The 17,956-nt window shown below is 49.4% G+C and overlaps 1 protein-coding gene across 1 annotated transcript; it reads left to right on the forward strand.

Annotated features, from left to right (window-relative positions):
- The first annotated feature begins 3,834 nt into the window (after positions 1-3,834).
- Positions 3,835-17,522, forward strand: LOC133357501 (T-complex protein 1 subunit eta-like). Its single transcript, XM_061575465.1, has 12 exons — positions 3,835-3,955; positions 6,683-6,836; positions 7,604-7,710; positions 8,234-8,359; positions 8,741-8,793; positions 9,610-9,781; positions 10,349-10,513; positions 10,993-11,181; positions 13,050-13,147; positions 14,685-14,817; positions 15,801-16,007; positions 17,040-17,522. The coding sequence occupies exons 1-12, from the start codon at positions 3,953-3,955 to the stop codon at positions 17,262-17,264; spliced, it is 1,632 nt and encodes a 543-aa protein (XP_061431449.1). The 5' UTR covers positions 3,835-3,952; the 3' UTR covers positions 17,265-17,522.
- Positions 17,523-17,956: the final 434 nt, after the last annotated feature.

The raw sequence follows: 17,956 nt of genomic DNA on the forward strand, positions 1-17,956 counted from the left end.
AACAATGGGGGTGTAGTAACTATAACAATGTAGCCGGCCTCGGCAAGGTAAGGTAAAAGGTAAAAACAACGAGCCTACCTTTTGCCCTACCGTTTACCCTTAACCCATACAATTTACCCGATTACAGGGAAATTACTGGGATACTACACATGAAAAGGTTTATAACGGTAAATACTAAGTAGAGCGCCTTTCCATATAGAATACTCTCGATGATTCAAATTTTAAATTGAGGCCACAGACTGCGCTACGGAGCTTTTAGCGAGTGGTAAACAAGATATTTACCTTTTGATTTAAAGCTTTCGTGACTGCAGGGATTCATCTTCTTGGTTCTTTCGGTAAAGTCACGTAGAAGGGACGTAATAAAATAATAATAAAAAAAGAAAACCAGGTCTGTCGAGGCGACAGAGTCTGAATGAGACTCTGTCGCCTCGACGGACCTGGTTTTCACCTGAGGACGGCTGCTTGCGTTGTGGCCGAAACGTCGTGAGAATAATTTTATTATGTTTTATTTTTATTATTTTATTACTTCCCTTCTACGTGACTTTACCGAAAGAACCAAGAAGATGAATCCCTGCAGTCACGAAAGCTTTAAATCGAAATTTCATTATTTTATTATGTTTTATTTTTATTATTTTATTACGTCCCTTCTACGTGACTTTACCGAAAGAACCAAGAAGAAGATATTTACCGGGTAATACTTCGCGCTTCCTTTACCCTACCCTTTACCTTACCCCTTGGCATGTCGACACCTTTACTATTTACCCTTTTACCCGGTAAAAAGGGTAAATTACCTTACCTTGCCGAGGCCTAGCGTGTAGTAACTATAACGTCTGCACCAGTCTGGGGTTTTTTAACAATCCTTTATATTAAGTTCACTTGCTTGCTTGCTTGCGCGCTTACGACCGTGCAAATCTTTCGGTCGTTTTTGAACCCACTTCCCGTGATCCAATCGAGCTGACATTTTAATTTAAAATACCAATGTGATAAAAATGAAACTCTTACTCAAGAAAAACAGAAATGAATTATAAAATAAAACCGATGCCACGCATATAAAGGATTTATAGTGAAAAACTTTGTTTTTACGGGTTAATTTTTTCTTGATCAAAACTGCGGCGATCGCCATGAAGTGCAGTCACACAACCCGCTTTGACCGACACAATGCAGAGAGGGCTTCATCCAATCTAGCAGCGCTTCGCCAAAGAGCTGTAAGATATTAATGTTCCGTAAAGTGTCCGTATTTTATCGATTCTTTTTCTTTCCCCGTACAGGATTATGCCAAAACGAGGAGACGTCTATTGCAGAGGTAAGCGATATGAAACGTACACAAGTGACATTTAACAACGGCGTCGTAAAAAATACACCTGATTACAATGAATAAAGAACACTGAGTTAGTGATGCAACAATGATTGAGTCCCATCGCTCTGATACTTCAGTGTGGACATGGATTTATACTTGCTACTCACAAACTGGGAATTTGCTCAGCCTGCACTGGATATCCGCTCACGGCCAACATCAGTTACGATTATCTGAACCGGTCCTGGACCTCCTCTCCTAAGTCGGCTCAGCCTCAAATGAGTACCTAGTTCGGTGTGTCAACATCGCCACGGAGGAGAAAAAGGCGGCCGGGCGTGGTGCTGGCCACCCACCCCCTCGTGTGCCATGCCGGCCTTTATAGGCGCTGCTCACTAACAGCACAGCATGTTAAGGCTATACGGGGAATCTTTGTCTTTTGAGATTTAATCAAGATAGCCCTAACTGATAATGTATGTGCGAACTTGAATTGACAGTCCGGAGGATCCGAACAGATGCTTCCCGTGCCTAAAGATGCCTCAGCCAAAGCTGACACGTCAGCCTCCAAGCGACCTGGTGTTGCTCGATCCGGCACAAACGACGCACCAGACTGGGAGCAGCATACCGAAGACGAGGCTCCATCATCATCATCATTGGCGTCGTCTCAGAGCTGTGAGAATGACGTCACTAAAAGCAACAGCATCATCAGCGGCGGTGTCAGCGGTGGCAGCGTTGGCGGTGGCGGTGACAGCGGTGGCAGCATTGGCAGTGGCGGTGGCGGTGTTGGCAGCGGCGGTGGCAGCGGTGGCAGCATTGGCAGTGGCGGTGGCAGTATTGGCAGTGGTCGTGGCAGTGGTGGCAGCGGTAGCAGTGGTGGCAGCGGTGGCAGTGGCGGAAACGGCGGCAGCGGTGCCGGCGAAGGCGACGCGCCCGCGTGTGATGTGGGCGCGGGAAGAAAGTCCGAGGGAAGCGTGGACCAGCAGCCAACTCCGCGTCCCATCGGTGACCTTCGAGCGGCCACGAGCGCCGATCGGCGGGCTTTGGGTGAACGGGAAACACCACCGGCAGGTGGGGTCAGCCAGACGACGAACCGAGAGCCGAAGGAAAAGAGTGGCTCGAAGCAGCCGACGTTGTGCAGCACCCTGTGTAGTTTTTGTTAAATGCAAGCACCGTGACAGAGTTGACACTGGAATGGTGGTAGACGCTTTGACGTCGAATGACAAATGGGCGTATCGGCGGTACACCGGTGCAGCATAACGCACCGGGTCGTCATAACGCAGTGTGAAATAAAAAAGATAATGTAATCAGCAAATCTGTTTGTCGGTGCTTAATTGACCCTGTCGCGAAGTTTGACGCGTTTCGAAGGTTTATTCAGTCTGCGCTTCCTTGTAGCAGCGCATCTGATGGGCTTCTTTAGAGCAGCAGCGCATCTGATGCGCGTCTTCTTCCCTGCATCGTATCTACCAAAATCCTTCGCCTTGAAGAAGGTTCATCGGCCGAAGCGTCGTCCATTCATTTATGTTTCCTTTTAATGCCACAGTGTTGTTGATGAACGTGTTGTGTTGTTATTTGCGATTGTGCAACCAGGACTGCCTTGCTAACTAACGTATTAGCTGTCAACCACAACTGGACTGTATCCATGGTAAGCCACTTCGTTGAGCAATCATTCGTGGCCAGGTCGCTTCTAAAGAAGCTAATAAGTTCAGTGGGCCTTACCTAGTAAAATAAAAAAAATCGTGATTTTATAACCTTTCCTATACTTTGTACTCTGTTTTTGTTGTTGTTTTGTTTGTTGTTATTACGTTGTGATCCGCCCCTTACTGGACATAAAGAGCTTCATAGCTCATCGAATTTCTCCATCATAAATAAAGATTGTGACAAAATAAAAACATACTCGTGGCCCCCTGAGTAAGATGGCGGCTAAAGAAACGCGCCTGGACACCGGCAACCCCCTGAGTAAGATGGCGGTTGCTTCCTTACGGAAGTTGCGTCACAGTGGGGGGTGGGGTGGGGATCGGGGGGGGGGGGCTTCCAGAACGTTCGCGGCCCGTTCTCTCTCGTCACGTGACGCTTAAGCGCCCCCCTCCCTCCCCCATTGCCCCTCTTCTATGGCCCCGCCTCCGTCCCATATGCCCCGCCCCTTTACCCCTGACCACGCCCCTCCTCAGTTAGCCCCTCCCCCTATGTCCCCGCCGCTTCGCCCATGACCCGACCCCTCCCAGTTTAGCCACGCCCCCATCCCCTCTTGCCCCGCCCCCTTCCAGCTTAGCCACGCCCCCTCCGCTCTTGCCCCGCCCACTTTACCCTTGACCACGCCCCTCCCCCGTTGGCCCCTCCCCCTATGTTCCCGCCGCTTCACCCATGGACCCTACCCCTCCCAGTTTAGCCACGCCCCCTCCCCTCTTGCCCCGCCCACTTTACCCGCTGACCACGCCCCTCCCCAGTTGGCCCCTCCCCCTAAGTTCTCGCCGCTTCACCCATGACCCTACCCCTCCCAGTTTAGCCACGCCCCCATCCCCTCTTGCCACGCCCACTCCCAGCTTAGCCACGCCCCTTTCCCCTTAGCCACGCCCACCTCCCCTCTTGCCCCGCCCCCTTTACCCGCTGGCCCCGCCCCTCCCAGCCTCTCGTCTCCTCGTGCCGCGCGCGTCTCCTGCCGCCATGGTGAGTGTGTGTGCCTCGGCTCCCCCACCTCTCCCAGCATGGCCTACAAGCGCCCGCAAAGCATTCGCGAATCGCGGGGGGCCCTCACACGGCCCCCGCCACGCAGGGAGGCGGCGTTGACGCGCTCGGGTTCTAGACGAGGGAGGCCTCGCAGCGTTGGAGGTGCGGGGAAGCCCGAGGCCTGGTGCTCGGATAGAGCCCGGTTGGTTGTGTGGATTATAACGGGCGCGCTTTGCTCGTGTGTTTGGGGGTTCGCATTGTGTTCGCTAAGTCGCTCTCGCCGTCCTCGGGCTCTCGCATTACGTCGAGAGAGGAGAGAGACGCGGCGAGTTTTTTTTATTTAATTCTGAGACATTCTGAGGCGAACTGCGCGATGAATGGGGAGGTTTGACGGTTGACGCGAATCGATTCTTCCCCCGTGAATCGATTCCCCCCTCGTCGCGATTCCAGCTTATTTTTATTCTAGTTTTGTTCGCAGCTGGTTTTTAATTATTCTCGTCATGTTCCGTCTTTTACCCCTCCTCCCTCTTCAAAGTTTTGTTCACGCCGCGAGCATGAGAGCGATAGCGGCGTTTTAAAATACGCGAGAGTTGTATTAGTAATCGATTTGTGTTCGCGCACGTTCCGATCCAATTAATCGATTCATCAATGTCTCGCTCGTGCCGTTTCATCTGCGTTACCATCTTTGGCAGAATTATCTTTTATCTTATATTTACGTAGCGCTTTTACCCAAATTCGCCTCATAAGGTAACGTTGGCGAATAGTCATTAACTTATTTATACAGTAATAGGCGCGGCTCTGCAATTGCTCTCTCACGCCACTGCTGGAGGAAGCTTCTAGAAGGTGGAATAGATATTATATCGTGAATGCAATCAAGAGATACATTGTGAATAGATATTACATCGTGAATGCAATCAAGAGATAAATTGTGAATAGATATTACATCGTGAATGCAATCAAGAGATTTAAATCGTGAATACAATCAAGAGATATTAACCGTAAATACAATCAAACATCGTGAACGCAATAAAGATATTTAAATCGTGAATACAATCAATGGATATAAATCGTGAATACAATATAGATATAAATCATTAATATAATCAAGATATATAAATCATGAATACAATCTATGAATATAAATCGTGAATACAATCAATAAATATAAATCGTGAATACAATCAATGTCCGATCGCAGTCCAGTACAGCCTCGTTCGGTAGAATTCGTTCTGTACATTATTTCGCCCAAAGCGATATATATAATTGATTGTAACATGATTAGATTAGCATATCGGGAATTTAAATCATTTGATTACCATACCTGTCAACCCCTTATTAGTTCCTAACTTATTAGACCAATTCAGACCTTATTAGTCACCCCGTGCCCTTATAAAACTCAACGTTCATTCTACAATATCACATCACAATGGAGAACACAATACAAATAGACCACATGTTTTTTGGCCGTATTGAAACGGCTATACGCCGTATGGACCTGAAAACTAAATGTCCCTCTACAAGAATACGGGTAAACCATATGGATTGACACCTATGAAGGCCGTCACGACACACGAAGGGGTGGGTGGCCAGCACCACACCCGATCGCCTTTGTCTCCCCAGTAGCGATGGTTTTACACTGTACCAGGTACTCATTTGAGGCTGAATCGACCTAGGGGAGGCCCAGGACCGGTTCAGATAATCGTCACTGGTGTTTGCCGTGAGCGGGAATCGAACTCGGGTCGCCGGGTTCATAGCGCAGCGCGCTAACCACTGCACTACCGCTCCCCCAAAACCTACCCAGCGTTACACACAGCGTACAGAGTGCCAGTCGGTAGGCACAGATCACCAAAACTAGATGGATAATACTGGAGGAGGAATCCGATGAGCTGTATCAAGCTCTTTTTTCCACAGATGTCTTCATCATGCGTTCATAATGAATGTGTCCATGGCCGTAGTGGATCGTAAGCATTCGGGACCCCCTCGACCTCATGTTGCGAGGAGTGGATGCTTTCTCGAAGCGCATTCATTCTAGCGCAGTGAAAGGGTTAAATGTTATGTTGGCGCTTACGAAAAGGTGTGGCTATCGTCACGGTGAGCAATCCAGAGGTCGCCGATTCAATCTCCCGGCGCGGAAGTTGTAACAGTGGGAACGTTTCTTGCATCCCGCCAAGCCTCTATCCACTCGGCAGTAGACATGGGTGCACCACATATTGTCAATCGGCAGGTCGCGTGTGGTGGAGTAAAGTGTGGGTACTCCCACCTCTTCCAAGACGATTGACCAGAGTGAAAGAGTAGGCCAAATACTCCCTTTACGGCCTCTATAGAGCTTCGTCTAGTGGATGGCTTGCGTGCAAATGCCTACCCAGGGCTGATAATCTATGAACAACCTTACTTGCCATGTTTGTTTGTTGTAGTACAGAGTTAGACTGATGGCCTTAATCTAAGTTGTCTTGTGGTTGTTGTTGGTTGTTTGACTTGCATCCCACTGGAATTTTTGCACACAGCGTTGGTGTACGGTGTTTTTTTCTGCAATATTTTGCTGTCTTTTCTTGGATTTTCTGTTTACACTCAGTCACATATTCACTTTAAGATGTTTTCTTGTTCATGTTTTTTGTTTGTTGCGGTTGCACCCGATTCAAGAGCCGAATGGCTCACAGGGCTATACCTAATAAATGAACTTAAACTTGAATGATGACCGTGCGCGTGTGTGTGTGTGAACGATGCCAGAACACGCCAATCATTCTGCTGAAGGAGGGCACGGATACGTCCCAGGGGATTCCGCAGCTGCTGAGTAACATCACGGCGTGCCTGGTGGTCGCCGATGCGGTTCGCACCACGCTCGGCCCGCGGGGCATGGACAAGCTGATCATCGATGATCGCGGTACGCAGGGGCACGTGCGGGGGACGTTGGTGTGGCTCCAGCAGGGGACGTGGAGGCAATGCATTGCAACTCTATCCTTCTACCAACCCCTCCCCCCCCAAATCTCCCTCATCTTTTAGATTTGAAGCTTTCGTGACTGCAAGGATTCATACTCTTAGGTTTTTTCGGTAAAGTCACGTAGGTAAAACATTTTTACTTGATACGGCTGTCGTGGCTGTGACGGTTCCACCTGAAGACGGAGGCTTGTGTTGCTTCCGAAACGTCGTGAATTTTTTAATTTGTTTTATTTTTCTTTTATTAATTTAAATTTTTTACCTAAGTGACTTTACCGTAAAAACCTAAGAGTATCTCCCTCATCTTCCCAAATCCCTCATCTCCAAACTCTGTAGACGATTCAGAATGCTTTCAGATTTCTTCCCTGCACTTATACACGAGCAGGCACCACAGTGGCGGTTAACTACCTCGCCTGGTATACAGGAGGTTGTCAGTTCAACCCTAACCCTGATACCTGTATATTTGGAGTTTGCGTGTCTCTCTCCCCGTGGCCGTGTGGATTTTTCTCCGTGTCCGGTTTTTCCCTCCACATTTAGAATCGACGTGCCTTTAGAGCATTTTCCTGCTTTAAATTTCCACATGATAAGCCGCTTCGTTGAGCTATAATTTGTGGCCAGGTCGCTTCTGAAAAAGGATTTGCTGAATCAATGCCAGGGGAGTGGTACAACTTTTTGTAATGCTTATAACATCACCGTCTCTTGTGTGTTGTGCAGGAAAATCCACCATCTCCAATGACGGAGCCACAATCCTGAAGCTTCTGGAGGTTGTCCACCCCGCTGGCAAGACTCTGGTGGACATTGCTCGCTCTCAGGATGCAGAGGTGATGTGTGTGGTGTTGTGTGTGTGTGTGTGTGCGCTGCGGCATGCACACAACTACTTGGCCAATCTGGCTGACTGGAGGCTGAGTAAATTCATAGTTTGTGAGTACCATGCATTAATCTGTGTCCACACTGAATCATCGGAGCGATGGGAATCAATTATTGTTGCATCACGAACTCAGTGTTCATTAATTTTCAAGAGGGGGGTGGCCACTTTCGCCGATAAGACATCATCAGTGTGAGGGCCGCCACACATTTGAAACCATTGTTGGGTTTGTGACAGCACGATGATGATGATGATGGGGGGTATTTTCACTCTTTGTGTATTGTCGGGGGGCTGCACTAAAGGCCACCAGGGGCCCGCCAGTGGCCCGCGGCCCTCGTACTGAAGACCACTGCTCTAACCTGTACCACGTGGTCACCGACTTGACCATACACATTTAGAGCATTGCTCTAAGCGTGTTGTTGCAATCTCCGGTGTCTCAAGCTGACGGACGTGTGCGCGTGCGTGGCTTTCCCGCTCAGGTGGGCGACGGCACCACGTCGGTGACTCTGCTTGCTGCCGAGCTGCTGAAGCAAGTGCGGCAGTACGTGGAGGAGGGGATGCACCCGCAGATCATCACGCGCGCCTTCCGCAAGGCCACCGGCCTGGTGCGTTTGGGAGCGTCGAACAACGTTACATTGCCAACCTATGAGCACAGCTCTTCGGAGTAGTCTGTTCCCCTATAACGCGGTGGTGGTTGCGTTCCTAAAGAACACCACGTTGTGGAAAAATGGCGTTAAAATTAATGATGTAGGTTAAAGCGCAGTCCGCGATAACACGTGAGATGTCGAATCGAGGGGAAGATGTTGGTGCTCGCTTTCTCTAAAAGTCGTTCAGTAATTAGGCATTGAAATCTAAACGCGTCTGTGAACTTATGCATCTAATTTTCTCCGGAAAACGCCACTCTCACTCACGTGAGTGATCGTCGTGAATGTCCTGCCTGCGTTGCGTGTGTGTGTGGTTCTTAACTTATCATTTGCACCTTTCAGGCCATCGAAAAGATCAAAGAAATATCTGTGCCGGTCAAGAAGGAAGATAAAGGGTTCGTGGTTTGATTTTGATTTACACTTTAAGAAAATGTAATTATTTTATCACCGGACCATATAAAGCAGGGTTGCCGCGATATAGTTTTGCACGGTAAGATACAAAATTAAATGTCAATATAATGATGTTCGCGATGTCAGTTTGTATGCATGTATATTGAACTTCTTTCGGACTCTACATAGCCATTCGTGCCAATCAGATTTGCGATTAACACCTCTAATTTAGTGCGATTAGCTCCTCCTCACGTTTGCAATGATGGTCCGCTTTCGGATGCGTTTCTGCGGCCGTCTGGAACGCCCTTCCAATATTACGAAGCCACTGTAGCTGTGCACTCTTAGATTGAAAACTAATTTCTTTAAAACTTGCAAGTTGTGTTTAGTTTGTCCACCCGCACCTCCTACGATTAGCACGGTTGGCTACGTACGGTGCGAAAGAAGTTGAGCGCACATATTTATTCATGACGATAACGATGATGACGACGAGGATCTCCTGTGTGTTTTGCGTCGCAGAGAGCTCGGGGCTCTGCTCATGAAGTGCGCCACCACGACGCTCAACGATTAACACCTCCACACATTTGCGATGATGGTCCGCTATTGGATTCGCTTCTGCGGCCATTTGGAATGCCCTTCCCTCCAAAACTAGGAAACTACTTTCTTTAAAACTTGCTTTTTGTGTTTAGTTTGTGCTCCCAGCACCTCCGATGGGCACGGTTGGCTACGTACGGTGCAAAAGAAGCTCAACACACACATTCATACATAGATGACGACGATGATGAGTAAGGTGATGACGATCTCGTGTGTGTCTTTCGTCGCAGAGAGCTCCGTGCTCTGCTCGTGAAGTGCGCCGCCACTGCGCTCAGCTCCAAGCTGGTCTCGCAGCAGAAGGACTTCTTCGCAGCGATGGTTGTGGACGCCGTGTCGATGCTGGATGAGCTCATGCCCCTCAACATGATCGGCATGAAGAAGGTGCAGGGAGGCGGTCTCGAGGTACTGCTGCTACTGCACGCGTGCACACGTACACACACATACGCATCGCGGTGTTCGCTTTTAAACGCTTTCCCGACGAAGGTTCCCCCAAGCTTTGATGCATTTTTAGAACTCTGTCGTGTAACGGGGGGAGGGTGACGAGGGCGGTCACAATAATCTTCGTAAAGATGATCGAATATTGGATAATAGTTGAGTGCTGCTGTTGGGGACTTGCCCTGTTTGAAAACTGGCCACGTTGATCAAACGGTTGCCCAAAACTTCGAGACACAAGCAGTGATGATGATGACGACAATCATCAATCCCTCGCCGCTTTGACCGCGCGTTCTGCACCGTTTGTTTGACCAAAATAACCGACGCACAAATGGTACTTGTGCTCATTTTGAATGCGATTAAAATCAGAACTACAATGGATATTTTCAGCGATTTTCTTTTTGCTTCCCCCCCGCTCCCTGCCTTCGGATGGTCAACAGTTGTTGCTGCAGCGATCGTAGTCGTAGTAGTGCTCGTATTTACGACGGTATCCTGCCTATGCCACTTGAACATCGACCGTTTCGTCGCGCCTTTCAGGACTCCCACCTGGTGGCCGGCGTCGCGTTCAAGAAGACGTTCTCCTACGCCGGCTTCGAGATGCAGCCCAAGACATACGCGCAGCCCAAGATCGCGCTGCTCAACGTCGAGCTCGAGCTCAAGGCCGAGCGCGAGAACGCCGAAGTGCGCGTCACCAACGTCCAGGTAAAGGCGGTCCCCCCCCCCCACCGGCTTACGGAAGGGTTAGGGTTCCGTAGATCCTTGACCCGTACGTCGGAAATTGAACAATTTTCTCCCAAAATCAAGATAAAATCTCATAGCCGGAAATAATTGTGCCTCTCCTACCCAATTACCAGTTTGTTTTCTCTCCGTACTATATCGCGCTATCGTCTTACACAGAGATGCATATACTCACACAGAAGACCCATAGTTGTCGTCCCACCCCGCACCTTCTCCGATAAGCACGGATGGCGACGTACGGTGTGAAAGTCGTTCAACATACGTACATACTCGGATGATTCTAGGGCGGCATATACCCGAGTTTGTGTTACTTTTACGCTTGTTTACATCAGGAAAGCCTCACCGAGTGTCGGTTGACCACGTACCGCATGAAAGAAGTTCAACACACGTTCACACGTACACGCATTGCCGTGCGTCCGCGCGTCTGTCCGTCCGCCCGCCAGGACTACCAGGCGATCGTGGACGCCGAGTGGGGCATCCTGTACGACAAGCTGGCGAAGATCGAGGCGTCGGGGGCTCGCGTCGTCCTCTCCAAGCTGCCCATCGGCGACGTCGCCACGCAGTACTTCGCCGACAGGGACATGTTCTGCGCCGGCCGCGTGGTCGAGGAGGACCTGAAGCGCACCATGATGGTATGGGCGCCCCCGTCGACGCGCGAGCGCTCGCCTTGACAAGCCACACGAACCGCAGCGTCGTCGCTGGCGGGGGGGTTGGCGGTGACGCAAGCGATTCGGTGCAAGTGATTTGGCGCGCGCTGCGCCACGTACCCCGGCAGTACGGGTTTTCGATTCACCGCTCGCGGACGGCCACCGTGTGCGTTTGTCTGAACCGGTTCTGGGCCTAGACAGAATCGGAATATTATTACCGGAGGAGGAATCCGATTAGTGATATATAAAGCACTTTTTCACAGATGTTCAGTCAGGGCAACGGGGTAAGAACGTAGTCAACAACAAACAGTACAAAAACACGACAGGAGTGGAAAGTACAAGTAAGGGAAACAAAATCACCCAATCACATACAAATGAAACTAAACCATCCCCATCCTATCAGACACAGACCTAGGTCGACTCAGCCTCAAATGAGTACCTGGTGCGATGTGTAAACAACATCGTCACTGGGGAGACAAAGGCGGCCGGGTGTGATGCTGACCAATCCCATCCCGATTGCGAGCTGTGCTGGCCTTCATAGGTGCTGCTCACTAACAGCACTTGCCCCAGTAGTTTGTTAAGGCTGTACGGGGGATCTGGTAATTCATGATGATGCACCAGAGGTCGCAATCGGATACCCGATACCCGTACCCCTACCCGTTACCCGGCTACCCGTACCCGGCCTGGTACGGGTACCCGTTTGCGACCCTGGTGCGGTCGGGTACGGGTAAGCCGTGAGTCACTGGTGAGTAACCGTATGTCACTCATTTCCCAACGTCTTGTCTCTTCTCACAATTCAAGTTCCTAGAATCAACCCACCCGCACCTGCAACATGGCTTCATCCCAGAGGTCGCAATCGGGTACCCGATACCCGTACCCTACCCGATACCCGGCTACTCGTACCCGGCCGGGTATCGGGTAGGGTACGGGTCACCGTACGGGTACGGGTATACGTTTGCGAACCTGGTGCGGCCGGGTACGGGTACGGGATTGTAAACAATGCGTTTTACCTAATGTGTATATCAATGACCTCTCAAATTGCACAAAGATTAATGTTATCATTTTATTAACATTCTTTTGTTTTTCATAAACCAAGCTTTTAACTTTTTTTGAGTGTTTTATTGCGCCATCGTGGACACTGGAAACTTAAAAGGTTTTGATGTCCATAACATTATTTGGTACCGGTAACTTGTTTACATATGAATGTTTTGTGAATGAGTACCTCAATCAATTTTCTGTAATACCTTGTTATTGTAGATGTAATTATTATAATCCATTCTTTTGAAATATGTCGTCTTAATGTAGCTTCGATGTGGATAGTTTTCACCAATTGTCATTTTGCATCTCTAAATGAAAACCTGGTAAAAAAAAATCTGCTTTGGTCACATTGTGTTTGAGAATGTGAACGTGTTTGTAATATTAATGGCACAAAGTTAAACTAAAGCCATCGCATTTTTTTTAAATACTCAGCTTTGGCGCATCCTGCGAGTCACCACCATGTGCTTTTTTAAATCCTTCATATTAAGTTCACTTGCTTGCTTAGGACCGTGCAAATCTTTCGGTCGTTTTTTAACCCACTTCCCGTGATCCAATCGAGCTGACCTTTTCCACACAGACTCGTTGTGCGTGACAATTAATGGTCGTGAAATTTTTATTCAAAAATTTTACACTTTTTAGGACAAAAATATTATATTTAATTACCAATTGCTTAATGGTGCAATGCAATCATCTGACCCATAGGTGGCAGCCATCTCAAGCTAGAGGACGAGAGGACTCTAGCCGCCACGCATATAAAGGATTTATAGTGAAAAACTTTGTTTTTACGGGTTATACTTATTTGGTTCCTTGCTTAGGCTTGTGGCGGCTCAATCCAGACCAGCGTCAGTTCCATGACCGACGATGTTCTGGGACGATGTGAGCTCTTCGAAGAGTTGCAGATCGGCGGGGACAGGTGAGGAAGCGTGGAACGGGCGGCACGGTGGCGCGGTGTTCGACCGCGTACGGACACGGCGGAACGTGCTGTGTAACTCGCGTCATTTCGTCGTGGTCCGGGGGAATCGCATCGTGGTGATGTCGTACAGCGGCGGGCTGCATCGTGTCGCGCGCGGCAAGCGAGTACAGGATCGGCCCTCTTGTCAGTCCGCCGCTGGCTTTCGCGACCAATGTCATCCATAATATAGTTTTGTTTGGGTTAGATCGCGTAAATATAGATGTGTCGTTAAAGAGAACGTGCCAATTTGTTAACAGTTCAGCAAACCGGTGTGTTGGAGAGCAAATCCACAGTGTGCTGTATTAGTAACTAATTGGCATGTTCTGTTTACCTGTCGGGTGGTGGCGGGTTTAACGACACATTTATATTTACGTGATCTAACCCAAACAAAGCTGTATCTTTGAAGCTCTTTTTCACCGATGTCTTGTATAGGGCAGGCCAGAAAAGTTACAACAACAGACAATGCACAAAAACACGGAGTTCAAAATAGCGAAAATGGTAAGCATGTCACTAAATAAAAATAAATTCTATAAGTCCGGTTTATCGAGATTGGCACGGGCAGCAAAAATGGAAACAGAACGGTCCCAGACCACACCAGGGTAACATCACACGGTAGTAGTAGTAGTAATCCCTCAATAAAGTTGGACATTAACACTGAACTATTGACACACTGCAGCATCCCTTCACCACGAGTACGTGGGCATGTTTATTTCCATGTGCAGTCCGTTCTCCTGTAAAGCCGCGTGTTGTTTTCCCGACGTGAATTTGCTAAAACGCGATGATGAATGTGTTGGGGAACACGTTTTTTTTATAACGCGGATGCGAAATGGATACAACGCGATCGAGTGAATGGAACTACGTCGCGCGAGTGAGAATAAGCGGTCGTAACGGCCGCATCGACGTAGCGTCGCACAAGGCATTGGGATGCTGCTGGATACTTCTAGACGCTACCCATTGCCACGTACGCATCTCACGTATGTTATCGCCGAGTGTAAATTACCCCTCTATTATAGATTATAACGCGATCTTTCCGTAACGCAGTGTTCTTCAGGAATGCAACTACTGCGTTACTGGAGAATAGACTATATATGTCTTGGTTCTTTCGGTAAAGTCACGTAGAAGGGAAATAATACAAATAAAACATAATAAAATAATTCTCACGACGTTTCGGCCACAACGCAAGCAGCCGTCCTCAGGTGAAGAACAGGTCTGTCGGGAAGACAGGTCTGTCGGGAAGACAGGTCTGTCGGGAAGACAGCGCTGTCTTCCCGACAGACCTGTCTTCCCGACAGACTTGTTCTTCATCTGAGGACGGCTGCTTGCGTTGTGGCCGAAACGTCGTGAGAATGATTTTATAATGTTTTATTTTTATTATTTTATTATTTCCCTTCTACGTGACTTTACCGAAAGAAGCAAGAAGATGAATCCCTGACAGGTCGCGAAAGCTTTAAATCAAAAAAGACTATATATGCGCGTGTGTTTTCACTCGTGTGTGAAGGTACAACTTCTTCAAGGGCTGCCCGCAGGCTAAAACCTGCACAATAATCCTGCGCGGAGGAGCTGAGCAGTTCATGGACGAGACGGAGCGCTCTCTGCATGATGCCATCATGATCGTGCGCAGAGCCATCAAGGTACGCTCCGTGCCTCGCATAGCCAGACAATCATCGTCGTCGTCATTTTAATATTCATACCGCGCCTCGGTATCATGCAGTGCATCTCAAGGTGCCGGAGCAAAGGGTTATATGAGATACAGAGATTCCTCTACTTACGAATGAGTTGGGTTCCAGGGGTCTGTTCGTAAGTCCCAACTCTACTCCCGTCGATTCCAAACGCGCTGTACGGCGTGTACACTGAAAATGGGGAACGGCTTTGAAAGTTGTATAATCTCCAGTAGATGTAGATGCCACTGCCACCATCTATTGCGCGGCAGTTGAACTTAAGACTCTCAGTCTCAACAGGCAATTGGACATACGGAGCAGGTTTTGTCCGTATCTCTGAAAGTTCAGTCCCTGCACTCAATCTATATTTGAGTACCAGTGCTAAAAATTATGAAAAATGAGAATAGGTTTTACCCTTTCTGGCAATTTAACAGGAGGTGTTTTAAGATGTTCACACACGAGATTGAAAGTCATTTCTTTAGATCTGCTTTTTTATGTTTAGTTTTTTTGACCTTCCCCGCGCACCTCCGATTAGCGCGGGTGACTATGTACGCTGAAAGAAGTTCCAACATACGTACGTGGAAGCGATTGCAATTCCTCGCGCCCCAACGTGTATCCCCTTTCGCAAACCAAACATAACCATCGGTGAGCAACGTTTTGCTTTCTGAAGGGGCCGACCCGCCCTTTCAGATTCCTTTGGCACGTTAGTACTGGCTCGGCGCGGGCCTCGGCATAGCCCGGTTGTCCCGGGGAGGTGGGGGAGGGTGGCAGAAAATATTAATTCTAGACTTGAAGCTTTCGTGACTGCAAGGAATCATATTCTTAGGTGTTTTCGGTAAAGTCACGTAGGTAAAACATCAAAATTAATAAAAAATATATGTTCATCGTGTTCATCGAATTACTGCTACAACAACAAAAAACCTTGTTGTCGTGCGTGCGTGCCTGCCTACGTGTAGAACGACTCAGTGGTGGGCGGCGGTGGCGCGGTGGAGATGGAGGTCTCCCGTTACCTGCGGGACGTGTCCCGCACCATACCCGGCAAGGAACAGCTGCTGCTCGGCGCGTACGCCCGCGCCCTCGAAGTGATTCCGCGCCAGCTGTGCGACAACGCCGGCTTCGACGCTACAAACGTTCTCAACAAACTGCGGGCCAAGCACGCCCAGGTACGTGCGTGCGTGCGCTCCCCCCCTCTTTTGGTGTTACTCGCAGTCCTCATCGTTGGCTTTGCTCGGCCGTGTCTTGAGTGTGTGTGTTGTCTGCGTCTCCCAACTCTGTTACTCTTATCTCAGTGTCTCTCCGACTGTTGTCCCTGTGTCTGTGTGCGTGTCTCTGGGGAGCGGTTAGCGCGCCGCGCTATGAACCAGAGGTCGCAAACGGGTTTTGATTCCTTACCCGTACCCGTACCCGGCTGCACCAGGGTCGCAAACGGGTACCCGTACCCGATACCCGGCCGGGTACGGGTATCAGGTAGGGTACGTGTATCGGGTACCTGATTGCGACCTCTGGGATGAAGCCATGTTGCAGGCGCGGGTGGGTTGATTCTAGGAACTTGAATTGTGAGAAGAGACAAGACGTTGGGAAATGAGTGACAATCGGTGACTCACCAGTGACTCACGGTCTACCTGTACCCGGCCGCACCAGGTTCGCAAACGGGTACCCGTACCCGAGTAGGGTACGGGTATTGGGTACCCGATTGCGACCTCTGCTATGAACCTGGCGACCCGGGTTCGATTCCCGCTCATGGCCAACACCAGTGACGATTATCTGAACCGGTCCCGGGCCTCCCCTAGGTCGACTCAGCCTGAAATGAGTACCTGGTGCGGTGTGTAAACATCGCCACTGGGGAGACAAAGGCGGTCGGGCGTGGTGCTGGCCACCCACCCCCTCGTGTGCCGTTCCGGTCTTCATAGGTGCTCGCTAACAGCACTTGCCCCTACAGTCTGTTAAGGCTACACGGGGGATCTTTGTCTTTGAGTCTCTTATCTCGGTGTCTCTTTGGCTGTTGTCTCTTGGCTACGCACGGTGCGAAAGAAGTTCAACATACAAGTCTTTCCGCGTCATTAAAAAGCGCATGCGTTTTGTCATTTGCGTGATAACACAAACACTCGCGTGTAGTTCACGCCTCTTGTATCGCTTCCGAAAATAAAAATTGAATAATAAATAACCACGCGCACGCGTCTCTCCGCGACCCCCAGGGCGGGCTGTGGTTCGGAGTGGACGTGACGACGGAGGACGTCGCCGACAACATGCTGGCGTGCGTGTGGGAGCCGGCCGTCGTCAAGATCAACGCCCTGACGGCCGCGTCGGAGGCTGCGTGCCTCGTGCTGTCGGTGGACGAGACGATCCGGAACCCGCGCTCCTCGCAAGAGGGCGGCGGAGGAGGCGGAGGCGCCGGCCGTGGCCGCCCGCACGCGCACTGAGTTCACCGCGGCGGCGGTGGCGGTGGTTGATCGCCGGGCCCAGGTCGATGTGCTGAAGTAAGGGGGGGCAGCTCGACGTTTTGGGCGCACAGCAAAGGCGCGCGCATGCCCAGTATACCCACGTAGAAGTTCTAGCACACACACACACACCCGCGTCGTCCAATGGCTGTCCCACGCTTTCTCCGCGTAACCTGCTTAACGAGCGTCAAGAACTGTCGAGTCCTCGTGAAATCAATAAAGAAGTACTGTTTGTTTGAATCGTTGTCGAGCGTTGTTTCGTTCTTTGTTTATGCTTCTTTACGTGGTCTTGCCCGAAGCTAAAAGTCAGCCAGAATGCACCAAATATTGTTCGTTAATCCGCTTGTCCTGGTGAGGGTTGTGGCGGCAGCGTGTTGAGTAGTGGTGGTCCACACCTCTCTGGCGACAGACTCAGCACTACTACACTATACACTACTACACTATACACTACTACACTATATACTACTATACATTACTATTCACGACTACACTATACACTACTATACATTACTATACACTACACTATACACTACTACACTATACACTACTACACTATATACTACTATACATTACTATTCACGACTACACTATACATTACTATACACTACACTATACACTACTACCCTATACCCTACTATACATTACTATTCACGACTACACTATACATTACTATA

The sequence above is a fragment of the Lethenteron reissneri genome, chromosome 58, assembly GCF_015708825.2.
Source record: "Lethenteron reissneri isolate LAM-NWPU_2019-01 chromosome 58, ASM1570882v1, whole genome shotgun sequence".
NCBI lineage: Eukaryota > Metazoa > Chordata > Hyperoartia > Petromyzontiformes > Petromyzontidae > Lethenteron > Lethenteron reissneri.